This window comes from Notamacropus eugenii, chromosome 4 (genome assembly GCF_028372415.1).
Source record: "Notamacropus eugenii isolate mMacEug1 chromosome 4, mMacEug1.pri_v2, whole genome shotgun sequence".
Classification (NCBI taxonomy): Eukaryota; Metazoa; Chordata; class Mammalia; order Diprotodontia; family Macropodidae; genus Notamacropus; species Notamacropus eugenii.
Window position 1 is genome coordinate 63,589,921 of NC_092875.1, and position 27,828 is coordinate 63,617,748.

At 45.3% G+C, this 27,828-nt stretch overlaps 1 protein-coding gene across 1 annotated transcript in view; it reads left to right on the plus strand.

Moving 5' to 3' along the window:
- The first annotated feature begins 547 nt into the window (after positions 1-547).
- LMNB2 (lamin B2) overlaps positions 548-27,828 on the plus strand; it is a 32,111-nt gene continuing 4,830 nt past the window's right edge. The window contains exons 1-11 of the mRNA XM_072601453.1: positions 548-950; positions 10,593-10,729; positions 15,742-15,898; positions 16,641-16,766; positions 17,540-17,710; positions 18,232-18,357; positions 19,997-20,217; positions 22,405-22,696; positions 23,661-23,768; positions 25,016-25,135; positions 25,754-25,864. Of these exons, the coding sequence (XP_072457554.1) occupies positions 735-950; positions 10,593-10,729; positions 15,742-15,898; positions 16,641-16,766; positions 17,540-17,710; positions 18,232-18,357; positions 19,997-20,217; positions 22,405-22,696; positions 23,661-23,768; positions 25,016-25,135; positions 25,754-25,864 (1,785 nt within the window). The 5' untranslated portion in view covers positions 548-734. The remainder of the gene's footprint in view (positions 951-10,592; positions 10,730-15,741; positions 15,899-16,640; positions 16,767-17,539; positions 17,711-18,231; positions 18,358-19,996; positions 20,218-22,404; positions 22,697-23,660; positions 23,769-25,015; positions 25,136-25,753; positions 25,865-27,828) is intronic.

Below are 27,828 nucleotides of genomic sequence, written 5' to 3' on the forward strand. Positions count from 1 at the left end.
TTAAGGATCACATGAGAGCTCTTAACACACTTCCTGGTACGTAGCACGTAGGACATAAACGTTAGCTGTTATTATAGTTTTATTTTTTGTGCTTATTTCCTGGAACATAGTAGGTACGTGTATAACTATCATCCATCCGTCCGTCCATCCATCCGTCCGTCCGTCCGTCCCTCTACGTAGTATAACCAGCAGCAGCAGCAGCTGGTTCGCTGGCTGTGAGCTGAAACCTTCGCTGTTTTGATCTGAATTCCGCTTATTCTTAGTGGTTTGAGACATTGTTTCCTCAGGTCGTTACTACTTTGCAGTTGCTCTTTGGAGAACTGTTTGTCCCTGGCTTTCGGTCTCTTATCCACTGGCAGTGAGTGGATGGGACTCCTAAGTTCAGCTCTGACTTTCTAGGCTCCATTCAATGAAATTATCTCCCGCCCTTGGCCCGCCAGCTCACAAAAGGCCGCGCCCCTCCCTCCCTCCCGCGCGGAGATTGATCCAGGAAACTACAGCTCCCAGGGCGCCCCGCGGCGCCGCGCCGCCATTTGGTGGCCGTTAGCAGAGTTAGGCGCTAACTGCAGGACTCCATGTCCCAGGCTGCTCGGCGGCACGGCGGCGGCGGGGAGCAGCCGCCATCTTGGCAGTCCGGTCTCCCGCCGGATTGAATGAGCCCGCGGAGCCCGCCCGCGCCGCAACCTGCACTTCAGTGAGGGAGCCCGAGGCAGGCCGCCGGCCCCCGCCCCGCTATGGCCACGCCGCTGTCCAGCCGCAGTGCGGCCTCGGGCCTCGGGCCCGGGACGCCGCTGTCGCCCGCGCGCATCTCGCGGCTGCAGGAGAAAGAGGAGCTGCGCGAGCTCAATGACCGCCTGGCGCATTACATCGACCGCGTGCGCGCGCTGGAGCTCGAGAACGACCGGCTGCTGCTGCAGGTGTCCGAGAAGGAGGAGGTCACCACGCGAGAGGTGCGTGCGCCCGTCCGGGGTCGCGGGGAGGGGGAGGGGCAGCGGACCGCGCCAGGGGCTGGGGAAGGGTGCGCCACGCGCGACGTGCGTGAGGGGGAGGGGGTCACGCAGGAGGAACGGGGCAGGGAGCCGCGAGTGAGGCCACGCGCGGGGGCTGTGGGGCCCCGCGGACCGGGCTTGGGGAGGGGAAGGGTCCCGCGAGCAGTTGCCGGGGGAGTGGGTGGATGAGACTAACCACGCGCGGGGTGGAGGCGGCAGCCCGAGCCGGGGGGAGCTGACCGAGGTGGGGACTCCCGGGAAGGAAGTGGTCAGGAACCACTAACGAGCGAGATTCACTAGCGTGTCTGCCCGCGCCCCCCCGCGTGCGATTCTCCGGGACCAAGAAGGAGCTCCCTGTGCTTGGACGCCCCCCACCCCCTCCCCAGTTCTTCTTGGGCACGGGTGGGTCGGAGGGTCAATGAGCGGATGCGATGGAAGGTGCCTTTCGGACGCCCCGGGGGCTCCAGGCTGAGGGGTCCTTATGGGAAGGAACCCTTCGAGTTCCTGGGGTCTGAGTCTGGCTTTGGGGAATGTTTTGGGAGGTCCGGGGTCCCCTTTGGGGGAAGGGTAATTTCCTTCTTGAGGAGTCCCCTGAGGCATCTCCCTTGGGGAGGGGATTTCCCCGGAGAACCCCTACAGGATGTACGCGGTGTGGGGCGGGGGACTAAAGTCTTTGAGTGAGTAGAGGGACCCTCTGGAGCTGGGGTCTGTCTACTGGAGAGCCCTGGATGAAGGCTGTACTCGTATAACTTTTAGTTCTTGAACTCTAGGATAAGTGGGAGTTTTCCAGAGCAAGTTTGTTTCCATTCTAAATGCATCAGCCTTCATTGTAAACATGAAAAGTTACATGTGGCTGTCTTAACATTCTGTGAAACTGTTGAAGTTCACAGTGTAAATCCTCTTAAAAGAAACTGAGGGCTCAGTTATTTAGGTCAATTTTGTGGGGAAGTGCTGGTGATGCTGGGGAAGCCCTTTCAAAGCCTTTGGATACTTTGTAGATTCCTAACACACCAGGGTTTTCAAAGGGTTGAACTGCACTCCTACAATTCTAGGGCTTGGAAGCCCTTGGGAACGATCGAGTTCCAATACCTTAGTTTAGGAGAAGGTGTAGTAACAGTCCCAAAGGAGGAAAGTAGCTTGCCCAGGTTACACGACTAGTTAGTGAGTCAGGACTAGAACTCAGGCAATAGTAATAATAAAAGCTATCTTTTGCATAGCACTTGAAGGCTTGGAAGTGTGATGTATGTGCTGATAACCTCGGTTTACAAATTAGGAAACTAAGGCAGACAGGTTAAGTGATTTGCTCCAGGGTCACTGGGTTATAAGTGTCTGAGGTTGGACTTGAACTAAAGTCTTGTCTCCAAGTCCATCACTGTTTACTTGTCACAGTGCCATTTAGCTGTCTCTGGTCTCTTATTGCTTTGTTTCCTCATCTGTCAAGTAAACTAAAGCTGTGGTATGCCTCTCCCAAGCTGTAAAATCTAAGGTTCTGAGATTCACTAGTATAAGCCATACTGAATTAAAAGTATTAACTGTGCAGTGTCTATCTGCTATTTAACCACTAAACGAGTCCCCTCCACCCCCACCCCGCCTTTGAAGGAGAGGAAATTCTCCTGGATTGTAAAATGCAAATCAGTCCCCTTCCAGAAGAAGTATCTGTATAAAGTAGTTTATACTTAAAGTCAAGTGCCAAAGTTAACATGTATTTTCTTTGTGTTACTAAATGTTAATTATTGCAACAAATTAATTCAACAAACTTCCTTGTGTGTTAGGCACCCAGGATACAAAGTTTTTTGAGATGCTGGCTCAGGGAATTTACCATGTCCTTGCAGGAGATATCCGGAATATATCTATAATAAAAGACAACTAGGTGTTTTCAGGGTGGGGTTCATTAGAGGAAGAAGTTACTTCCTGGCCAGAGGGACCTGAGAAGGTTCTTTGGAGGAGACAGCATTTGAGTTGGGCCTTGAAGGACAGATAAGATTTCTGAAGATCTAGATGAGTAGAAGGTTAGGTCTTTGGTAGAGGGTGGAAAATACTAGATCTTATCTGGGCATCCTATATGCTGTCTAGATTGACTAGGAGAGAGAATAGGGGGAAATGCAACTAAGACTAAAGATAGGTGCCAGGTTAGACTTGTCTGTAAAAAGTGTCTGTAAAGCTGGACCCTTACAGGAGAAGAATTATTTCAGTGGGTCTTTGAATACTGGAAGTTGGCTGATCGGAGACTAAGAAAAATGACATATTTTGAAAGTAAGAGAAGAGAATTTGATGTTGCCGCCTCATTCAGAAGCATTGTTTCTGCATTCGTTTTCTCAACTTTTCTGTTAAGCTGTAAAACACGCAAATGCCAAAGACCTTTTGGAATGTGAGACTTAGTGGTAGGGACAATTTATCTTGTTAATTTTAAAATTCAGTTCAACATAGAATGCGTGTCTACTACAGGCCTTGTCTTTAAGAAGTGTACATGTTAAGGAAGAAAGAAATTTGATTTGAAGCAGATAAAGTAACGTACAGTTCATTCTCAGAACCCTCCAGTTATCAAAAATGATACTATATAGGCTGTTCCTTCCTACTTTTTTGGATGCTTTTGTGGTACCAGGTGTAGGAGGAAACTGGAGAAGGATCAGTTTTGTGTCTGGATCTGATGTGCTTGACAGTATGTCCTAGAGTAGTGTAAATTCATCTAACCATTGGAGAAGGAGCAGGTCATTTGGGGGAAGTGGGGCCAGCAGCATGGGAAAGTTATCTCTTGTGGACCTTTGTGTAAAAGCATGAAAAGGGACCCCTGCATCAGTCTAATACATCCCGCCCTTTTTTTGCTGTTGTATTTGAATGAAAAGGGACTTTGACAGATGCAGTGATGTAACAGTAATAAAGGCAGCTGACATTTATATGGGGTATTATCTCATTTGATCATATTGGGGCTGTAAGGGACTTTAGACAGCCAGTGTCATTCTTGCACATAAGCTGTGTGCAAAAATTGTTTTTTGTCGATGATGATACAGATGAAGAATTGGACCCAAAGAGTTAACAACAAAAAAGTGCTTTTTATCATTTGTGTTCTTTGATCCTCCTGACCTACCTCTGAAGTATTGAAAATATCATTCCCATTTTACAGATGAGGATACTGAGGCTGAGAGCAGCAACATGGGAGGAGATGTTGCTGGAAGAGTAGTGAGGAAAGAGGCTAAAAGGGGGTGGGGTGGGATTTGGGACAAAATTATTGAATGCCTGGCTAAGGGGATTGGCCTCAGTTTTTTCATCTTTGAATTGAGGGAGCTGGATTAAGGGCTTTCTAAGGACCATTGCAGTTCTTCCAGGATTTTCTGTAACTCCTGTACGCAATGGGAAGCCACTGAAAAGTATTTGGACATGGGAAGGAGTTAGGTGACCATTTCGGGCCTTGGAGGAAGAGAGACCCAGGTTGGGAGACTCTTTCCAGAAAAGTCTTAGGAATCTTATTGTGAGGGGAGAGGAGTGGTAAGGGTTCCACTCTATGGTGTAAAAGCTTCTTATGGGCTAGTACTTTTAAAAACTTGTTTTCTATCTCTTATAACATTTAGCACAGCCTGGAAGTCCACTGGTAGATTAAGGAAAACTTTTCAGCTGTTTGATTTTAAATGCTTGGTAACAGGGAGTAGGGAAAAGACCAGGTAGGAGGTGTTGATAAATGTTTGCTTGAATAAATGAATGAATGAATGGTCATGGAGGAAGTGACAATGGAGAGTGGTTTCTCTTCCTTAGTTTTTAGGTGAGTTTGACAAATAGTAAGTCTGTATTCCCGGGTTGTAATTGTTGGTCAGTCTGAACAGTCTCTAGCTCCTTTCTTCCCCTGGAGGAAGGGGGAAGGTATGTTTATTTTAGCTGTCAGAGAATGTTTGTATGGCCCTTGGCACACGCATGTGACAACACGTTTCCTGTGGGTTCATTCCTCATACCTGTTTGCCGTTGTCATGCATTCAAATAAAAACAGTTTACCTTTTGTCAGCAGTTTACTATAGTGCCCCCTGGAGCATTCTTTGTGAATACTACATGTGGAAAAAGATGAGAATGTTATTGGTTATTCGAATAACCAAGTTGGAGTGGATTGTGGCAAGTCATCTAGTTTACCTTGAGACATTATGGTCCCATGGCCCTGGGAGGTGGACATGGCTTCTAGTCCTAGCTTTGCCCCTCATTAACTTCATAAATCATCTCATTGCTCTGAGTCTCAGTTTCCCTATCTGTAAAGTCATGAAGATTGGAAAGATTAGCCATAATTTGTCTTCCACCTCTGACTCTCTGATTCCTTGTTATATATAAATTAGAATATACCTGAAAACCTTTTAGAAATATAAAAATTATGTAAATATAAGCTATTGTTTATTGAATTTTTTCTTTTGGCTTTACCTTTCCCCCCTTGGTTCTGTGGAGTTGAAAAAAATGGTCTCTGATCTTTATTCCCAGTTTATTACTGGAAACTCACATTTGTATAGAGCTGTCCAAGTGCTTGCAATCTTTCACTTAAGCTGTGTAGCAACTCTTCAAGGGATTTGATGCACTGATTATGGGTGCTATTTTACAGAAATGGGCAAACCAGCACACAGAATAGAAGTGATTTGACCAGGGTCACACAAACAGTGCCTGAGCTCATCTAGAACCTGGATTACAGGATCATAGAATTTAGAGCTCAAGGAGCTGTTATAGGTTATCTTGTCTAGTACTTCCAAAGCTAAGTTGACATGTGGTACATTTTTGGTTTCGAAATACTTGATAGAAATTATTCATCTTGGAGAATAATCTAGGAAGTAGATTTTTTTGTCTTGTATCTTTAGTACCTGACCTTGAATCATCAGGGGATATTTTGGATGGAATGGGAGAAATTGTGGAGTTAAGGACTCAGTCAGTCAATAAGCATTTACTAAACACTCACTATGTGCCAGACACTATGCTAAGCGCTAGGAATACAAAGACAAAAGTGAAAGTCTCCTCAGATATAGAGTTTATTATAATGGGTGTGTGTGTAGATAAGGTGCATATGTATCTGTTTGGAGGCTATATAGAGATGAAATACAAGATAGCTATAGGAGAGAGAACACTAGCTTCTGAGGAATCTGGAAAGGTTTGTCAAAGGTGGTATTTGACTTGAGTCTTGAAGGAAATGAGAGATTTCAAGAGATGGGAGTGAGGAGAGAGCACATTCCAGGTGTGACATGGGAAAGGCCCAGTGACAGATGTGTCTGGCTGGAACAGGAGGCTGGCCTTCAGGCTGGATTGTAGAGGATGGGTGGGGGGAGGATCAGGTGTGAGAAGACTTGGAATGGGAGGAACAGGTAGGTTCTGAAGGTTTAACATGCCAGTGAGAGAAATTGAAGTTTCATCCTGGAAGTAATAGGAAGTCATGTCATTTATTGAGAAGGGGGGGTGGCATGGTTAGACCTCTGTTTTAGGAAGATTCGTTTTGGCAGCTGTGTGGAAGATAGATTGAGGTAGCCAAGTGAATGAGAAGCGATGAGAACTAAACTAGGATGTATTTGGGTGAATGGAAAGAAAGGAATATATGGGAGATGTTGTAGAAGTAGAAATAACAAGACGCAGCAACTGATTGGATTTGGGGGAACCTGGGTGACTGCAAAGATAGTGAGTGGTGCGCTTGTCAGCATTAGAGAATTGGGATGGAAGGGAATGGGTTTGGAGAGAAAGATAATGAGTCCTCTTGGACATGTGGAGTTGAAGGTGCCTGCAGGACATCCTGTTTGAAATGTCTAATAGGCCATTGGTGGTTTAGGACTATCTCAGGAAAGAAATCAGGGCTGGATCCAGTCAGTAAGCATTTATTAAGCACCTACTCTGTGCCACGCACTGTCCTGTAAACTTTGGGGAAACAAAGGCAAAAGACAGTGACTGATAGAGGAAACAACATGCAGATCACTGTACAAAGGAACTCCATACAGTTCAAATTGGAGAGAATCTCAGGGAGGTCCCAGTAGTAAGGAGGAATCTGGAAAGGCTTGCTATGGAAAGTGGGAGAGGAAGGGGAGCATTCCAGGCACTGGGGACAGCCAAGGAAAATGCTGGGAAATGGAGTGCCCTGTTTGGAGGAATAGCAGAGAGACCACCATGACTAGAGTGTAGAGTTTGTACAGAGGAGTAAGAAAACAGAAAAGGTAGGAAGGGGCCAGGTTGGGAAGGACTTTAAAAGCTAAACTAGGTCTTACGTAACAGGGAACTACTAGGGTGTAGTGAATAGGGGGGAGTGTGGTCCCACCTGCACTTTAGGAAGATCATTTTGACAGGATGCTTCTGGGAGTCATCTGTGTAGACCTAGGGATAAGAGTTGGATCTGGGATTTCATTGGTTTTGGGGTACTGTGGAGTGAAGAAACTTATCCATGCAGGTCAGCACCACTGGCAATTTTACAGTCTTGGAGAGTGATTTACTCAGGTCTTGTAGTGTGTGTCACAGGTAGAGCTGGAGCTCAGGCCTTTTGCCTTCAAAGTCAGCTCAGTATCCAGCACATTATGCTTCTTCTGTCATCTGTAGAGAGATGACAGTTAGTCTACAGCAGTGATGAGGGTGTCAAGTAAGAGTTTAGAGATAGACAAGGGCCTTGGGATGTACACACCATTAGTAGATGTGAAATGGTTGATGACAATTGATCAAAGGAGACCAAGAAGGATCACCTGAACTGGTAGGAGAGCCAAGGGGACAACAGTGTCATGAAAACCTAGAGAAGGCAGAGGAGCCAGAAGGAGAGGGTGGTCAACAGTGTATAATGTTGCAGGGAGGTCAAGAAGGGAGAAAATTCAGACTTTTACTTAAAAAAAAAAAAGGGCTGCATATGATAATCCCTTCTAATATCCTCTTAATTTCATGTTTAATATTTGAGGGGAATTGTTTTTGGTGTTGACATCTTTAATCAGTCGAACAAGCATCTATTAAATGCTTACTTTGTGCTTAGCACTATGCTAATTGCTAGAGATGCCAAGAAAGGCATAAGCACCAAAGCAGTCCTTGCACTTCTAATGGAGAGCCAGCCAGCAGAACCCCATTCATATTGTGCAGAACACAATTTGGGAAGGTTCTGATATAGTTTAGCACTTCAGTTTCACAGTGGAAGAGATGGAATGTCCTAGTAGGGAAGAAGGAACATGCCTAGTGTCATACTGTGAATTAGTGACAGAAATTCCTTTAAAATCTTTTCCTTTCCTGTACCACATTCCATTCCACATGTCTTTTCTTTTTCCCCAGGGTAATTCATGTAGTCAGCAAAAGATGTGGGCATATGCTCTGTGTGGAGGTTTGTTTGTACTAGGTTGGAGGAAGCTTACAGAATATAGCAGGAGGCCCACTCAGTCCTTGGGGGTCTCTTGGGAGCAAGTGTGGGTCTTGGTGCTTTTTTGTCCTTTCTAAGGAATGGGAGGGGAGGGCTGAGTTTGCTTCTGAATCACTGTTGGAAGACCAGTTGGGATGTGAGTTGCTCATCTCTCCAGAAGTGTCAGACTTGGGGATGTGGCTCATATATTGTTGGGGGCCCAGCTGGGCTGAAATAGCCAGTTCTCTTGGACCTGACCATCTAAAAAACTGGCTGATCTTGTTATAGGGTTTTACAGTTTGCAGAAAACTTTCCATCCAACTTATCAAGTCATCTTAGAGAAGAGAAGGGACTTGGTGTAATGTGAAGGTCTGATCTGAGTCCGTGTGTCTTGATGAGAAGTTCAGTGTACCTTCACTGTGCCATGCTGCTTCCCATTTTGTAGTTGAGGAAACTGAGTCTTGGGAGAGATTTAGTGATTGGTTTAGCTAAGGGACAGAGACATGACTTATGTCCAGAGATTCTGACCCAAAGATCCTTGATCTTGTTGGCTAGCACACCTGGGAAGAGATCCACATGACTTGTGATTTGGTTAAGGTCTCAGACCTCCTGCTACGCAGTTTGTCAGCTCAGTCTCCTAGTGTATCCTCTTCAGTTGTGCAGTAACCATGTTTATTCTCTTGGGCTTTTCTTTCATGTCGTTAGTCAACTGGTGATTATTGAATCCTGACCAGAAACCTGGCCCTCAGAGAGGTGGGGTTGGGACTGGGGGAGAGGGACACAGGAGACCTGTAGTGTTGCTGCCCTACGAGGGCATAGCCTTAATTGTGAAGACCAGTAACAAAATAGGCAGGCAGCAGCACTATGCAAGGGCTGGAAGTATAGGGCGGGAGCAGAGAGATGGCTAGGGACAGTGGATGCCATGGACCAAATTCTCCTTCTTAGGAGATGCTACACCCTCTCTGCCAGAATGTGTGTCCACAGCTCTGGGACAGGGTCTAGGTTGTGATCCTGTTTTGAGAGAAGTCATGTATTCCGAATGATTCTGTTTAAGTATGTTCTAGAATCTGGATTATTCAACTCAATCAAACTCTTAGTGGTACAGCCTTCTTTTTATAGTGCCTGGGACTTGACTGTGCAAAGATCAGTTCAGTGACATCCCTGCCCTTGTGTGGCTCACAGTAGGGGAAATAAGACATTAGAGGTAATGTGTCCCAAGAGGTAATAAAGCTTAAAACTGTAGTTACATGTTTAGGACAGAGAGAGAGAGAGAGAGAGAGAGAGGAGAGAGGAGAGGAGAGAGGGGTGTGTGTGTGTGTGTGTGTGTGTGTGTGTGTGTGTGTGTGTGTGTGTGTGTGTGTAGGTACCTGTGTACTTAACATAAGCACTTAACAGAGGTGTATGTGTGTACTTACTGGACACATTGGACCCTGGAGTGAATACTGGAGTTCAGATCCTGCCTCAGATACTTTTACCAACTGTGTGGCCCTGGGCAAGTCATTTAACTCTACCTTGGTTTCCTTATCTGTAAAATGGGAATAATAATAGCATCTACCTTCCAGAGTTGTTATGAGGATAAAAGGAGGTGATATTTGTAAAATATTTTGCAAGCCTTAAAAACACCATGTAAATGCTAGCTATTATTATCTTAACATATATATATATATTAACATACCATGGAGCTGGTTTACCATAACCTAGAATGTGCTGTCTTTTAAAACTATAGAACAGTCCCACCTTTGTAAAAGAAAAATATGTTGAAGCAAAACAAATGAACATATTGATTGTATCTGACTGTGTAAACTTCCTTTCACATACTTGTAGCCTCCTCTTCCCCCAGGAGAGGACAGAGGCATCCTTCCTTTGCCTCACACTCTGACTACTCAGGTGTCACCATTTGGGCATATCTATTTAAAACAATCTGGCCAATTTAGATACCTAATTCCAAGGGTCCTGGTCCTGTCTTCCTGGGAGATTTTGGGCTGAGAACAGGCAACGTGTGTCTGTGCTAAAAATTGAGCTAGAAAACAGAGGGGTGCTTTGTATTTTCTGGTGGGTTTCTGAAGTTGTGCTGATTGTTTGGGTTGGAATGTGGAGAAGTTCTCCTGAGTTCTGGAGGGAGATCTGAGTTCCCTCTGAGGCTAGCTTTGTGGAAGAAGAGGAATTTTAAGATCTTGTGAGCCTGGATGATCTGCACAATGAGGTGCTTCTTATCTGGCTGAATTAAACTTTTCTTGCTTCCATTTCTCCCCAGAATCATCTTCTCTGTGCTTGCTGTTGAGGGTTTCTTTCTTTCCTTCTCCCAGGTAAGCGGAATCAAGGTTCTCTACGAGTCGGAGTTGGCTGATGCCCGGAGAGTACTGGATGAGACTGCCAGGGAAAGAGCCAAACTTCAGATTGAAATAGGAAAATTGAGAGCGGAGCTTGACGAAGTCAATAAAAAGTAAGTGGTTTTGACTTGGTATCATTTAGGCCTAATTAAAGCAACCACAGTGCTGACAGGCTTGCCATGGCAAGAAACCATCTGGCCCACTTAGCTCTGTGGGAGGACTTCATACCCATTCTATGGCCAGTTTATATAGGGAGGCTGTGTTAAGAAGACCCATGCTTCGAAAACAAATCAGTTAGGGGATGGAGAACACCTCAATAGGGTTGGAATTCCAAAAGTTGACTGTCAGTTTTTCTGTAACATAATGCCTTCTCCAAAAGCGTGAGGCTGGGGCATAATGCCCAAAAGCTCCATCAGAGACACTTCAAAAAAGATAGGAGCCTAGTAAAAAATGGCAATGGTTTCATATATGTTAAATGGTTAAGATGGGAGGCCATGAGGGGCGGAAGTGTGTGGGCCAGACCTCTCCTCACAGCTCCTTCTGCACCTGAAGATAGAATATTCATTGGCCCTCTGTGTTGATAAGGACCTGGAGGTCAGTGTTGGAAGTGGGCATCTGAAGTGGTGAGCTTGCTTCATTTTCTGCTCTGTTTCTGAGGAAAAAATTGTGCAGAAATGAACTGAAGTTTGCTCAAAATGTTCCCTAATAACAATTGTGTTGAAACAAAGTTGAATTTTTTGAAAGATGTGTTACAGTAGAATTGACTGCACTTTTGTGCACCCTGTTAAATAAAGCAGGGTCCACCCTTCTTGAGTCCAGATATGAAAATTACATTAATGTTTAGAAAGCCAGGCACCCACATTTTCTTAAATGGTTTTGGGGGTCAAGGTGAAAACTTTTCTTTTTGTATCCCCAGCATTTAGCACAATATTTCTTACATAAATACACTTTTTATTAATGAATCCATCCGTATGTAAGGCTCAATTTCTTTGGCCTAGTATTTTTCAGTCTTTCCTAGTTAACCTCTGTTAAGGGTCTCCTTTGAATTATACCTCATCCTGAGTAGAGGTGACCCTTGCCTCTTTAGGCTTTTCCAGGAGAGTAGAATCTCTGGCTGAACCTCCCACGCTTGCCTTGATGCAGAGTAGGGGTAGGGAACTGAGGACACATCAAGGCTGGCCACCAGCAGGTGTGGGGTGTGTTTTGGGGCCACTGCACCTTACAAAAGTGCCTGCTGTGCTATGAAGGTACTTGGGATCTCTAGCAGGGAAGGGATTATAGGCCTTTTTAAGTTCAAGGTAAAGGGTAGTACTGAACTAGTAAACACATGGTGAGGCTTTTAATAATTCCATCTTAACAAACAGTGAACAACTTCTCTGTCCAGGGCAGTGAGTCAGGGACAGGGTGTACAAAGACAAAAACCAAAGGGACTTGCTATGAGCACCAGTGTAGTACTAGTGTAGTACAAGGACTTTTTTTTTTTTTTAATTAGGAGGCGATCAGGGTTAAGTGATTTGCACCGGGTCACATAGCTAGTAAGTGTCTGAGGCCATATTTGACCTCAGGTCCTCCAGGGCCAGTGCTCTATCTGCTGTGCCCCCAGCTACTTCATAGTAATGGAGAAGGACACATTTAGCAATGAGGAAGGTCAGAGAATGCCACAGGTTGATGAAAGAAGTACAGGCTTCAGAGGAGGCAAAAATTGAGTCATCTCAAAGGAAGACAAGGTTTCTGAGGCAGATGAAGAAGGACATTCCAGGCATAGAACAGCTTATATCAATACTCAGAGAGAGGCAGGAGATGGAGTTACCAGCCATCTCTCTGTCCAAAAACCATCCCCAATACTTATCTCATTTGTCAGGCAAGCTGACTCTCTCTCCTCTGCACTACTCTCATCTTCACTTCCATATCCCTGGGCCTCCTAGAGAATGGAGGAAATGGAGGCTTGATCAACCATCCTGTGAATGGCCCCTGGAGATCCTCTAAACAGCAAGAATCTAGCTCAATTTCTTTATTTGACAAATAGGAAAACTGAACTGAGGGACAGAGGAAAAGTGAATTGTCTGAGGTTGTGACCTCAGCTGTGTTGAAGAAAAAAATACCAGAGACGGGTACAGATTGGTCCAAACAGGCATAGTTACCCTTGCGGTTCATCATGACTCTTTGCCCCAGAATGGTTTCAGGTACTATATATAGGAATCTTGAACTTGGACAGACTATATTGACCTTCTATGACTGGGTGAATAACCAAGTTGCCATCCCATTCTTGTGGGCCACTCCTCACTCCTGGTGTGAGACAAAGGGACCTTCTTCCTCACATTAATATCTTAATCCTTTCCTGGACAGTCACTTCTGGTGGACTGGTAAATGTGGGGAAACTGATTTCCCTTAGATGAGCCCAGCACCAAGTCACTTCAGGAACAGTCCAGAGTTCTTTGCCAAAAGGTTCCCTATCACTCTTAATTTATTTCCATAAGAAAAGACTTAAGAAATTTCCCCAAGGCTTTTGGAAAGGACTTTAGAGGAAAATATCCAATATTTTTAGTTTTACTATAAATGGGTTTTTAAATGTATTTATGGCTAGATAGCAGAATCAGATCTAGAACCCAGGTGAGAACTTGATATGCTGATACTTTAGCTCTCTAGATGTCCTCCTGGCAGCAATTGGGTCTGCCACCACATTGAAGGAACACATGTGACCTGCTGTCCCCAGGGTGCTGCTGGGGATCCTTTATCTAGACAGGCATTTTGCAATGCCCATGAAAGCTTTTCCGGGGTGGGGCGGGAGAAGCGAGAGAAGAGGGGAGACTTCTGTGTGAGGCTGTAAAGTGCAGTGCAGCATAATAGTGGGAGCAGTTCTGAACTGAGGAGCCCTGGGCTGTATACCCTGACCTGTGTGATTGTGAGCCAGGCATTCCCCTTCTCTGAATGAGAAGGAACCCGAGAAGGCTCTCTTGCCTATACCAGAGCACAGTTGGGTAGTGATGGACAGAAACCTCTGTCCTTTCGACCTAGGATAATATATTTAGAGTTAGGGGGACCTTGGAGATTGTTGAGTTCTGTCCCCTCACTTTCTAGGTGCCAGCATGGAACCTGAGGTCACACAGGTATGAGGAGGGTAGGAGACTAGGACTTGAGAACAGGAGCTGTCATTTTAAGTCTGACCCTCTTTGCGCTCTACCATTTTGTCTTGTTGTCTGAACCTGGCTTGTATACTACAAAGCTCCCAGGAGATGTGAGCAGCCCTAGTCTAGTAGTGGTCTTCAGGCCCTTGACATCCCTCTGGTATCAGGGGAAGCTGAGGAAAGCTGGGACTGCGTAGTAGTAAAGCCTTATTATCCTCTTAGGGCAGGCTAGAGCCTCCCCTTCTGTAGATATTGCCTGGCTAGCGTTGCCCTTCCACATGAGGGGCTGCCCCTCCCAGGGAGTGGCTGCTTATCTAACTATCCATACTCAGTCCAAAGGCCAGTGTTTAGTGATAATGCTGCTAAAACTGGGAAGCTGCCCTGGGGCCCCTTTGCAAACCCTTGCCCTGTAGGATTTGAGATGTTCATCTGGGTTAACATGATGTTGTAGGGGGAAGTGGAATTTGGAATCAGAAAGATGTGGGTGCCCATGCTGAGATGTGTGACCCTGGTGGGACAGTTCATTTCACTCGGACCTTTTTTTCCTTCTATAAAATGGGATGAGCCCTAGCTAAAGAATTGTCTTTTCCAGCCCTGGTGTCATACACTTAGCTCTTAGAGATGTTGTGGGAAGCCCCTCCCTATACTTTAATGTCCTTCCCTTGTGACTTCAATCCCTTTCACATCTGGGAATCTGCCTATTGACCAGCAAATCCTAGAGCAGACTGGTTCCCCAAGGATATCTAGGCCAGGCCCTGCCTTCAGGCAGGCCAGGCTTCTCTTTGATCTCTTGGGAAGGAAGGTTCTTTAAGGGGGATGATGTTAAAACTACCGAGTATGCCAAAGCTGGACAAGTTACTACTAGTGCTACCTAAGAGCCTGTGGGAGCTGCTGACCTGCATTATCCTTTGATGGGGCCCATTGCCCCCTGCTGGTGGGGCCTGGGATAGGCCTGTTTGGGCCTGTGCAACAATAAGTGTTACTCATCACTATAGTGGGCATTAGGGCTCCAACCCCGTCATGTTCTTTAAGGTGATCCCTAGGGTGTATTAGCTGATCTGTGCCTTCTCTCTAGTAGGGACTAGGCCTCTTCTCTAGGGTACCAGACCCTCTTTCTACCCTTGCATCTCTCTGTGATTGGTCAAGCCTCCCTTATACCAGCTAATGAGGTGGTGGGAGGCTTTGCAAGCTAAAGCTGTTTAAGGAGATGCTTTCAAAGGGAACCTACCACACCAGTTGGTTTTCTTGGGAGGAAACCTATTGGGTGAAGTTGAATGTAGCCAGCGTAATCACTTAGGCTCGGAATTGTCCCCCTTTCCCTCTCTTTGGGCATCTTAAAACAGCACTAGATGATGAGTAGGGAGGACAGGGACTCAGATCATAGATGGGATCTCAGGTAACCTAATCTAAAAGAAACCTAGAAAACTCTAAACATTAGAGGGGAAGGGACTTTTCCCAGGTCATACAGGTTGTAACGAGCAGAGCTTATTGGGAGATTTTCCTTCTCACTAAGAACTCTTTGGAGACCTCTGAGTCAGGTTTTCTCTGCTGGAAGGGAGGGCTAGAGGGTGTTCTTTCTGCCCTTGCCTTTGGACACTTGCTGTATGTTCATTTGGAGAAACTCAAGAAAAGCCTATCTGGAGGTGTACTTATTGTAAATACCTCCAATTGGATATTTGCTTAAAATCTCATCATTTTCTTAATCTTTATTGCTTTTTGTGTGATTCTGAGCCCAAAGACTTTTTTAAATAGCTTAGTAGAAATACATGTATTGAAACTTAATGTTTTTAGATTGAGCAAACAACCTTTCATTTTAAGAAATTTCATTTTAAGAAGGGAAGTGATGGGCCTGTGGTGGCACAGCCAGGTAGTGGTAGAGCTAACCTAGAACCTGGGGCTCTTGACTCCCAGTTCACAGCTCAGTCTATTGCCTCATGTGGTCATCAGTCCCTGACTTCCTCTCCCCTTTACTCATCCAAGCATTTCTGCTTAAATTTCAGCTGTAAGAAGAAGGATGGAGATCTGACTGTCGCCCAGGGCCGTGTGAAGGACCTGGAGTCCCTGTTTCACCGGAGTGAGGCTGAACTTTCTGCTGCCCTGAGTGACAAACGGAATCTGGAAAGTGATGTTGCTGAGCTCCGGGCCCAGCTCGCTAAGGTATAGACTTCAACCTGTTCATGGGCCAGTGGGTCAATGACCCTGGGCATGGCAACCATTCTGCCTCTAGAATGGGCCTGGCTGCCTGTAACATTGCTCTGGGCTGCTCTTTTCCACTCTCTCTAATTGTCATTAAATCTTAAATCTCCATTCCCATTCATGGGAGGCATTCCACTGAGGCTGCAAGGCCTTATTTGGGATTCTAGGCAGCCTCATCAGTGGGAAGGAAGTGGGGTTGGAACTACATGCATATGTTACCATGCCCAGGCTGTGTGAATGGCCTGGGGATAAGATAATTCTGTTTATGTAAAGCCAGAGTATGACCCCAATGACTACAGCCGTGTGAAATGCATTTAAATCCTAAGATCTGACAGAAATTGGCACTCACTATTCACCAAGAATCTATCATCCTAGTTTGATTCTTAAGGACCTATGAAGTAGGTAGTTCAAGAATTCTTGTCCCCATTTACAAATGAGGAAACTTGAGTAGTGGAAGGATTTGCCCAGTCCACATAAGTAATAAGTTCTAGTCTGGGATTCCAACCCATTTTGGGTGACCATACATTAAGGACTATATTACCCAAAGTCTGAGGTGTGCTTGCTCTCTGACCTGGCCTGTGGATTAATATTGTTCATATCATCAAGACCTAAGAGCCCCAGAAGAGTTTGGATTAAGTGGGGGTGGGGGAGTGAGAGTGGGAGGAAAGCACCTGAACATGTCGTATTCACTCCTCAATATCAGGCAGAAGATGGTCATGCTGTGGCGAAAAAGCAGTTGGAAAAGGAGACGCTGATGCGGGTGGACTTGGAGAATCGCTACCAGAGCTTGCAGGAAGAGCTAGACTTCCGGAAGAACATATTTGAAGAGGTATTTTAAACATTTTACTCTGTTGTGAAGAAAGAGCCCACAGGGTGATGGGGAATTTAGTTCCTAAGTGGACTTGTTGGGCTTTTCTTCTCCTTTCTTCTTCTTCTTGACCCCTAGACAAAGACTAGACCAGCTTTCAACATATTGTGAAGAAGTCAGACTTACCCCCTCCCATTGCTTCTCCAAAATCCCCAGATAACACTATCATTCCCCTGTCTCCTCATAGCCACCCTCCCTTTGGGGCCTCTCTTCTCCACCCTCTCAAGACTCCCAGCATCTTCAGATTTAGAGAGGAGTGTGGCAGTGTGGGTAGGCTTTGGATCCAGTCTTACCCGACTGGAGTCAAAACCTGACTTTTTGCTGATTGCTATGTTCCTTCTAAACTATCTCCGTTAGCACCTGACACCTGGTACTTTGTACACATAAAGCACCTAATCTTGTTGAATGAATTAAAAAAGAAATCCAAAGTTGTGTCCAATAAGACACCACCAGGGAAATGGCATCTTTGCCCTGTCAAGTGAACAAGGGCAGCTCTGGAGCCTTTAATTGTCAGTGACTTAAAGGACTTCTTCCCAGTCTGTTCTTTCTTCCTTGCTACTCACATCTGTCATGAAACAAAAACTCTTGTTGGAAGTTTGGGTCTGCTTGCCTTCTCACTGTTTTGATGATTCTGAGAAGAGAAAGCTGTAGTGAAGAAGCTTCCATCTTTTTGCCCTTCAGCTGAGGAACAGACCAATGATTTCTATTAATTCCTCTTTTCTCTCTTGGGCTAGGAGGTACGAGAGACTCGGAAAAGCCATGAGCGTCGTTTGGTAGAGGTTGATAGCAGCCGTCAACAGGAATATGAATTCAAGATGGCACAGGCCTTGGAGGACCTTCGTAATCAGCATGATGAGCAAGTGAGGCTCTATAAGATGGAGCTGGAACAGACTTACCAGGCCAAGGTATGAGCAAGGGAGCCTGCTGCCCCAGACTGTGGCCCATGAAGCTGGAGGTATCTCTTCCTGCAAGATAAGCCCCAGAGGAGTTCATAGCTCCTCAGCACTCATACTTTTATTGAAGACCAGTCAGGCTAAAATGAGCATTTGAAGGCAGCCTGAGGCTGAATGTGTGTGTGAAGACTTGTCCATTCTGTACTAGTGGTACTGATGGTCCCAGCAGCAGCTTCTGGCCATTCTCATCGATTTTGGGAGCATAGTCCTTCTACCTCTCTCCTCCTTGCATCACTGCTCAGTCTTCAGCATGGCAAAGCCTGTGAGGTCCCATTTTATTGTGTACTCTAAAGAGGACCATGACCTGAGGCCATGAGCAGATGTGGTAGAACAAGGGGATGGGGAAAGATGCTGTTGTGAAGGCAGATAGGCAGTCACATATGGGGACACTTGCCTCCCATTTGGGCAGGGATCAGCTCAACTTTCTTTTAAGTAGCCTGTCTTTTTGTGTCCTCCCTCATTCCCTCAATCAGCTGGAGAATGCCAAACTGTGCTCGGACCAAAATGACAAAGCAGCCAGTGCAGCTCGGGAGGAGCTGAAGGAAGCCCGAATGAGAGTGGAGTCTCTCAGCTACCAGCTCTCCAGCCTCCAGAAGCAGGTGATGCACTGAGCCCCCCTCCGTCTCCTCTTTTGGATCATTTACTCTCCAGTTCCACTCTGAATTTTGCCAGCAGGCATTTAAACATGTGCAGTCTCTGCTCTTGAAAGGCTGTCTGTCCATTCTCAGACTGCCAGGTCTGGGACCCTTTCTGAAAATCATGTACTTGATGTCTTTCTCATTCCCATGTACCTCAAAGAAACTGCATGTTGTTCTAGCTCCAGTCTCATTAGAATAATTGAGATGCTCATAATTTTGTGCAGTTTTTTCTCTGATTGACAAAGCACTTTACTGAAAACCAGTATCCCTTTTCATTTGACCTCTGAAGAAACTTGGGTTTTGGGATATGAAGGGCCTGGCCCAGCTTCATACCCCATCTTTTCTGACTTAAATCAAACTGTTCTCTTAGTCCTTACAGTTATCATTCACTTGGAGTATGTGGTGCCCTGGAGAACGGAGTAGATTACATTCTAATCCTGCTCACATGGAATTCATAGTAGCCTGCTAGGGAGACAAAACTCAAATACACATTGGAATACACAGTGATCCACAGCGAGGTTATAAAGGACTGTGTGAGGCTTGAAGGTTACTCAAAGCCAGAGGTTCTAAAATTTTTTGGTCTCAGGACCCCTTTATACTCTTAAAAATGATTGAGGACCCCAGAGTTTTTATTTGTGTGGGTCAGTTATATCAGTGTTTACTGTATTAGAAATAAAAATAGATACATTTTTAAAATATTCACTTCAAAATAATAAATCCATTTCATATTAACAAAATTTTTCCAAAATAAAAATTAGTGAGAAGAATTGCATTGCTTTATGTATTTTTGTGGATCTCATGATTTTGCAACTTAATAGAAGCTTGATTTTCGTAACCTTTTCATTCAGTCTGTTGCTTAGCACAATGCCTGGCACATAGTAGGCACTTAACCAATGTTTATTAGCTATTGTGATTTTTTTTTTGGTTGGGGTATATGAGGAAAATCCAACCTCACCCAAATATAGTTGAAAAATGGAAGAGTAGTTTGTTTAATGGTCAAATGACATCTTAGATTATTGTGAAAGCAATTGACCTCATGACCAAATTTTGAGAAGTGCTGCTGTGTACACATGGGTCAAAGGACACAAAGAGAGGAAGGGGTCGTGTTGTGTTTGGGGGACAGGGACATGAGAAGGCCTTGGAGGAGGGGATCATGTAAAGTGAGGCCAGAATGAAGAGGACCTTGAATGCTAGGCAGAAGAGTTTCCAGTTTATTAGGTAACCTGAGGGGGAACTGAGCCCTGGTGAGTTTTGAACAGGGAGTAAGCTTTGCGTAAGGAGGATTCTTCTGGCACTGACATGAAGAATGACAGAGAGGCAGTGAGTCCAGGGGCCAGACTATGGGTGTTGGTCAGGGACAAGGAGGACTTGGAGGGGTCCCATCCTTGGATCTGAGGCTGCCCATTGCTGTAGGTGAGCTGAGTGGAAGGCATTTCTGGAAGAAGAATGTGACTGCTTTCTTATCAGTTTCTTTGGCTCACACCTCACTTTTGGGATTAGCTTTATTTTCCCCTTCTTCCCTGCCTATTTGGGGCTCTTGAGTTCCTTGTGTGATATGGAGTCTGAGCAGTTGGATTAACCACATTCTGTGAAACCATAGGCCAGTGCAGCAGAAGATCGAATCCGTGAACTGGAGGAGATTTTGGGTGGGGAGCGGGAGAAGTTCCGTAAGATGCTGGATGCCAAGGAGCGGGAAATGACAGAGATGAGGGACCAGATGCAGCAGCAGCTGACTGAGTACCAGGAACTGCTCGATGTCAAGCTTGCCTTGGACATGGAAATCAACGCGTATCGGAAACTCTTGGAAGGAGAGGAGGAGAGGTAAGGGAGGGAAGGCTGCCCTCTTGGCTTAAATGTTTCAGGAGGGAGCAGACTTCCTTGGGCTCTCATTGAGGTGCTCAAAAGAATTACAGTAATACCTCATTTGTCCAGCATTCTTGGGGAATGTATTCTATAGACCTGAAGTAGATTCCTTTTAAGAACTAGATGCTTTTTGTGGTTTGAGCCAGTTCTTGGTGCAGATCTCTAGAATGTGTCACACTCTTTCCTGGCTATCTCAGGGAGATACTGTGTGTTAAATTGCTTTTTTGAGATGAGCATATGGGCCTTTAAGATTTATGTGTGGAGCTTTTCTGCACAGAGTGGTTCCTGCCATGCTGGGCTTCCTGTTTTCCTGGGTCTGTTTCTTGGCCTTTTCCTGTCTCTTCCTCCCTTCCAGGCTGCCAGCTTTCACCTATGGCTGCTCCCCTTGGCAGTGCTCTCCCTTTACCTCATCTACTACACTACTTTGGACTGGGAAACCAGATAATCTTGACTTGTTAAAATTTCGTATAAAATAAATGTCAGGTCGTTTGGGATAATCCTCTGGGAAAAAATGCCTACTCTTTAGTTCCTAAACATGTGACAGTGGCTTTTGGTCACTTGGGTGACTTCTGTTGATTTATTTGTGTTTACATCAGTAATTTTCAGCTATATCTCCCATTCCCCTCCCCCCCACTCCAGCCACATCTTGACCCAATGAATCTCCTTTGCCAGATACAGCTAAGCCATGATCTACTCTCTGGCTTTAGGAGGGAGGTGAATTACTATCTCTTCTGATCCTGTTTAGGCAGAATTAAACACCTTTAGCTTCTTTTTGTTCTCCTGGTTCTGCTCACTGGCCTCTGCATAGGTTCATAGGAACATAGTCTTCTCATGTTCCCCTGAAATCCTCATTTGTTTATTCCAACACCATAATGTTCCATTGCAGTTATCTGGAGGCCTGTTTTGCTTCCTTCTCAATTGGGTTCTGTATAATTGACATTTCTGGATGACTGACATCTACATGGGTTGTTGTCGTAGCTTCTTAGCAGGCCATTTGCTTGACTGATCACTCTGATCACTGCTGATGTTGCCCAAGGCCCGAGACAGTTATTATTTACTGAGCCCCTCCTCTGTGCTCTTCCTTTTGCTAAGTGCCATAGAGGACTCCAGCCCTCATGAGCTTGTCCTGTGTGGTGGAGGGCACTGTTTGCCTAGAATTATAGAGTCTCTGAATGGGAAAGGGTCTCAGCAGGCATTCCCCTCTCCAATAGAATCTGAGGATTGTCAACCTCCCCTCGGAGACTATCAATGGTAGAGAAGTCATTGCCTTTGGAGGTGGTTCATTCCACTTTTGGATGACTAACTGTCTTTCTCCTGTGGCTAGATCTCCCTCGGTAATTCTTTCCTGTTCAGCCCTTTTTGGTCATGGCCCTTTTCAGCATGACAGAAAAGAATGATTGTGCTTTTAATTCCGGTCTTGTCTTGGCGTACACAGAAGAATTCGGTTAATTCTATCATAATGTGAGAATTTTGAGAAAAGGGGAAATGAAATCATTCTGCTATGCTGCTTGGCAAAACAGAATCATGAGTTCCTTGGGACGCATCTAGCCTTGACTCTTCTCCTGTTATATTACTTGTCAAAATGTGGACATATTACATTTTTGTTAGTCACATCACTGGCACTTAAAAAAAGTGTAGGTGAAAACTAAGCCTTTGTTTTAGATATGAAATCTGGACACTGTTGCTCCTTATATACCTGTGTCAAGTGGAGGATTTCCCTTTTGCTGGAGCAGTTCAAAAACACTTGGCTGATTGATAAAGAGGGAGCCTGGAGACCAGAGTTTGTTTCTTGACCTTAACTGCAGCCCTTCTGAGACGTCATGAAAGCAGGAATCTGGGATAGTCCTAAGTTTGGATTCTCTTCAGTCTTCATAGATAATGCCTGGTGCCCTTTTCCTTCCTGGGGGCTATCCTCCAGCCAAGTTGCTTCCTGGCTTTCCTTAGGAAACCTCAGAAATGCTTTCTTGGGTCAGTGATGACCTCTCCAGGCCAGCCTCCTGTTCCTGAGGAGGGCACCATGGGACAATTGAGGGGCCAACTCCAGCCTGGGAGGTGTCTTCTATAACATCCATTCCTATAAAGAGGTATCACCCACCAGGAATTTCTGGCAGCCTTCCTTGAGCTGGTCTGCTTTTTGGTTTGCAGGCTGAAACTATCCCCTAGCCCGTCATCCCGAGTCACAGTGTCCAGAGCCACCTCAAGCAGCAGCAGCAGCAGCACCTCTGCCATCCGCTCTTCTCGAAGCAAGAGGAAGCGAGTGGAGCTAGAGGAGCATTCGGGCAGTGGCACCAGCGGCATTGGCACTGCCAGCAGTGCCAGCAGTGCCAGCAGCAGCAGCTTTCAGCTGTCACAGCAAGCGTCTGCCACAGGCAGCATCAGCATAGAAGAGATTGATCTGGAGGGAAAATACGTGCAGCTCAAGAACAGCTCTGATAAAGTGAGAAAGATGCCAGGAGATGAATGGGCAAAGGGGAGGGGCCGGGGGCAGGGCTTCAAATCGGAAAGCAGCTTGGTGAAGGGAGCCGGGCAGCCTGGGGGCTCACATCTTCATTCTGGTATTTCTCAGCTGTGTGATTTTAAGCAAATCACTTAACATTGTTAAGACTTAGTTTCCTCATCTAGATGTCAAAGAAAAAATATTAATAATTTACTCTGTGTTTTAGGCACAAGTTGCCAAAAACATATTTATTTAATATTAGAGACACGTCCAAACTGGCACGGCGCCCTTGGTTGGACATGTCTCTCTTCCAAGATAATTTAAGGTAGCATTTATTGGAATCCTGAATAATAAAAATGTCTTAATTTGGGTTTAGGATAGTTATAAATTAATTTCTTCTTTGACCACTCCCTCAAGGATTATAAGGGTTAGTCTCCCAATGATCAATATAAAAAATTCTGAGTAATAGTAAAGAGGTGTGGAAGGCTAATCTCTTCTGGGGATGAGGAAGTTGTACTCTAAGTTCAAACATCAGTATCCTGTGGGGCAGTGAGGTGGTGCAGTGGGTAAAGTATTGGAGTCAGGACGTCCTGAGTTCAAATCTGGCCTCAAACACTTAGTAGCTGGGCAAGCCCCTGAAACTTCAGCATACTTTAATCCATTTCCTTAAGAAAAGACCTTTAGCCCTCAACCTATTACCACTTTTGGGGAGGAAGAAGTGGTAAAGATGTAAGGCAGGTACAAGTCTGGAAAAGACTTATGGATCAGATAGGTGTTTTTAGTATTTTCAGCTTAACCAGAAAGAACGCTTTTATTATCTTTATGTGAAAACAAGGTATTAGAGGAAAAAAAGCTTCATGTTTTATAGAAGAGTAAACTTAGGAGCTCAGCCATGAGTGTAACCAACCAGCTCCCAGAACTTTATCTTGGTCAACTAACCTGGTGCCTTGTGTGTTTTCTCTAGGATCAGTCTCTGGGTAATTGGAGGCTAAAGAGACAGATTGGAGAAGGTGAAGAAATTGCCTATAAATTTACTCCCAAGTATGTTCTTCGGGCTGGGCAGACTGTCACGGTAGGTCAGAGACAACTAACCGTTGGGGTCGTTGGGCTGTATTAGGTGTTAGAGTCTTGCTTCCCCTCAGTCGTAGGTGACAGGAAAATTGCCAGTCTTGTAGTAGGTAGGATCCTGACCACTCTCAGGCAGGGGACAAGCAGCCAGTGACCTTGCTTGTTATCTGGCATGATATAGTCTGGGGTGGTATGGTGACTGCTGAGGTGGGAAAGAGTTGTTGTCCTGACCTTGTTCCTGACAATTCCTTTATTATGTAATCAATGAATTAAGAAAGGTCTCCAGCCTTTGCTCTGAAGCCCTGTGAGAGCTGGTGACTTGGCTTTAGGAAAAACAAGGGACGTTTTTCACCTGATGAACTGGGGAGATCTGGGCTTTGCTTCTGGTACTGCCTGTCAGAAAGGAGGGAAAATCACTGCCCTTTTAGGGTGCCAAAGGAGGGTGTCTGCTCTATTCCCTGAGCATCCCTGCTGTCTGCTTCTTTTTGATTACGTGGGGAGGACTGGAAACACATGGAAGGCTTTGCTGCTGGCCTAGCAACATGATATTTCACATGTGTGAGACATGGGTGCCATTCAAGAAAGCCAAAATTAGATCACCAGCAATAATCTGGTGACTGTCTTGCCAGACAGGGTTGCCTTCTGCACCTTTTGCCTTCACGTAGCATTTCACCTTAACAACCACATGGTTAGTAGGGTTGAAGTAGATCTAGTTGTTTGAGAGGGAAGGAGTGAGGGGCAGTGATCCTTCCCCACTCCTGAGGCTTTTTGGAAGCAGCTACAGGGATTATTGTCATATAGAGTTCCCGTCACATCACTTTTCTTGGGTCTAAAGCCAGGTAGAAGGACTCTGAGAACCAGGGCACACACTAAATTGGAGCAAAGTAGGGTGGGGGAAGGTATCTAAACTTTGGGTAAATCATCTGGGATTAGGAGGGAGGCAGGAAATGGAGGGGTGAAGCAGGAGAATAATTGCAAGGTCCCAGAGACAAGGAAAGAGTTAAACACTTGAGCCACAATGGGGTTCTGGATTAGAAGCCTTCCTTTTTCCTTTGAAGGAAGGAGACAATCTCCTGACTGGCTGGTTTCTCTGATAAGGCAGTTGAAAACATCTTTATTGGCAGTGAGAGGGCAGAGAGAGAGAAAGCTTCTAATTGGAGACTTCAGAAATTTTTGATACAGGTTGTAGGTGCTCTGGATGTGAGCAACTGAGAACAAGGTGGAAGAAGCCCTCACTGTGTTTTTCCTCAGATCTGGGCAGCAGATGCTGGTGTGACTCATAGCCCACCATCTGTTCTCGTGTGGAAGAACCAGAGCAGCTGGGGCACTGGTGGAAATTTTCGGACATACCTGGTCAATGCAGATGGAGAGGTACTTTATTTGGGTTTGGTTGAGGCTAACTGGATTGTAGTTGCAATATTCTCTGCCTTTGAATGGGGCCACAGCTTCTTGCCCTCATAGGCAGAATTCATACTTGTCTTATTTTCTATGTGTTCTTTGGGTCACTAGCTGGTTGGCAAGGCCCCCCCTTAACCAGGGTCTCAGAAAACCCAATAGGACTAGGGTTCTCTGTGATAGAAACCAGACTCCTTTGATAACCAGCCCTCTCTCCCACATGACAGCCTTCCCACTGCCCCAGTAAGTCTGGGTAGTTGTGGGGTATCGGGGTACCCTGGCATGCTACAAAAAGTGGTAGGCAAATGTGTGCACGTGATGCAGTTATGTTAGCTTATACATTTAGAGCCCTTTTAACTCTTGATTTTAGGAATCTCCTTTGATTTTCCCATCAGTAGTTACCTTATTGGATCCTCACAACATCTTTGTATGCTAGGCATGGTAGGGAACTGAGCATTCCCAGCACGTCTAACCGGCCCTCTTTCCACTCCCCTACCTGAGTGGGCACTCTGGAAACTGCGTAAGAAGGGGTGACCAGGGTGTCCTTTTGCTGGTGGATGGCCTGCTTAGGACAACTTTGTTTGCTGTATCTAGGAAGTGGCAGTGAGAACAGTGACTCAGTCACTAGTTGTGCAAGAGAATGGGGAGGAGGAAGAGGAGGAGGAAGAAGCAGACTTTGGTGAAGAAGACCTTTTCCATCAACAGGTAAGCATCCATCTTTTTCTTTCTGAGGCTCTGTCTATGGACAGGTTTGAGTATATTCACGGGACCTTCTCTGGACTCTGAGCCCATCCGGTTCAGCCTGCTGATTTTATAGAGGAGGAAATGGAAATTCCTTGTGGTTCCCACTGACTTAGGCTAAGCTGAATGTCACAAGGTTTTTCTGTTTGAAAACATCAGTATACCAGATGCTTGGTGAAATCAGAGCCAGTGGATCCTCTGAAACTGCCTTAGGTCATTATTGGTCAGGGTACTGGTCAGGCTGAGTTTGGGAAAGATGCGTGAGGGGCTGTTGGTGACAATACCATTTTTGGGCAAAGTTGGTGCTAAATAGAAGCTAGAATCAGGCTGATGTTGATCTGCCTTGGGTAGTATAAGAATAACACTGGGATCTGTGGCCTAAGAAAATGTGTATAACTTAGTGATTCCCTCAGGGCTTCCTTATATGTGAGTAATAATCAGTAGCTACTTAGGGCCCCACTTTGCATTTACATAATCCTACCCATTAAATCACAAAAGTAGGTGTCACAGCACATTTCCCTGATGTGTTCATTTACTGTTCCTCTAAAACACACCTTTGTTGTTCAGTTGTATCCAACTCTTTGTGACCCTATTTAAGGTTGTCATGGCAAAGATACTGGAGTGGTTTGCCATTTCCTTCTCCAGCTTGTTTTACAGAGAAGAAAACTGAGGCAAACAGGGTGAAGTGACTTGACCAGGGTCACACAGCTACTAAGTGTCTGAGGCCAGATTGGAACTCAGGTCTTTCTGACTCCAGACCTGGCATTCTTTGCCACTAAAACACAACTTACTCACTGGATAATTCTGAAATAAACAACAGGAGCAGTAAGAGATTAACTTCTGGACGGGTTTTCTAAGAATGTGTAGCACCCCATTGTGGGGATTGCCTGCCAGCCAACCTCTGATGGTCTAGAGCAGGGGTGTCAAACACTGATAGAAATGGGAGCTATTAATCCATACATAAGGATGTCTGTGGGCTACATATTGACTTAGTTTTAAAATATAATGCTATTTGTACTGTATTTTTATTTAAATATTTCCCAATTACATTTTAGTCTGTTTTGGGGCCCCTCCACCTCTGGTCTAGCGGGTACCATCTTAGGTGATAGGCTGTAGCTATCCATGGCCTTAATTTATAGCTGGATAATAATGAATAAAATAATGCAGCTAGGTGTTACAGTGGATAGAGAGTGTCATGCCTGGCATCAGAAAGCCTCATCTTCCTGAGTTCATATATATGGCCTCAGACACTAAGTGTGTGACCCTCAGCATATCATGTAACCTTGTATGCCTCAGTTTTCTCATCTGTAAAATGAACTGGAAAAGGAAATGGCAAACCACTCCAGTATCTCTGTCAAGAAAACCCCAAATGGAGTTGAGTAATGATGGAAATCTTTTAACCTTATCAGAACTGATCTTTTTGAGGAATCAACCATTTTATTTAGGGCCTGGCCCATTGGAGGCATGAACACCCTCCTCCCCAAACAAACAATAACAATGGATGAGAGGCTGCTTTACAGTCACTTCTACAGGATGTCCTCGGTGCAGGGGACTCCTGGCTCCCTCCCTTGGGCTGCCCACCCCTTGTGTTTCTAAGCAACTTTGACTGTTAGGACATTTTTAGACTGAGTTCAAATCTTCCCCACTCTTAATTTTTTTCCATCAATCCTAGTTTTGCCTTGAACTAAGCAGAATAAATGTAGCTATTTTTCACAAGTTATTTAGGTCTTTGAAGAATAGTCATCACTTTACCCATAATCTTCCTTATACACAAAGGTGCTTAAGATATCCTGAACTGAATATGCCCCAAGCGCTTTTCTTTTGCTCTTATGCAGCTAAAAATGATCAGTCACTGAGTGAGTGGGAGGATAGGCCAGCTTCCACTGAAGTGGCATAGTTATTCTCCTGAATTCAGAGTCAAACTACTG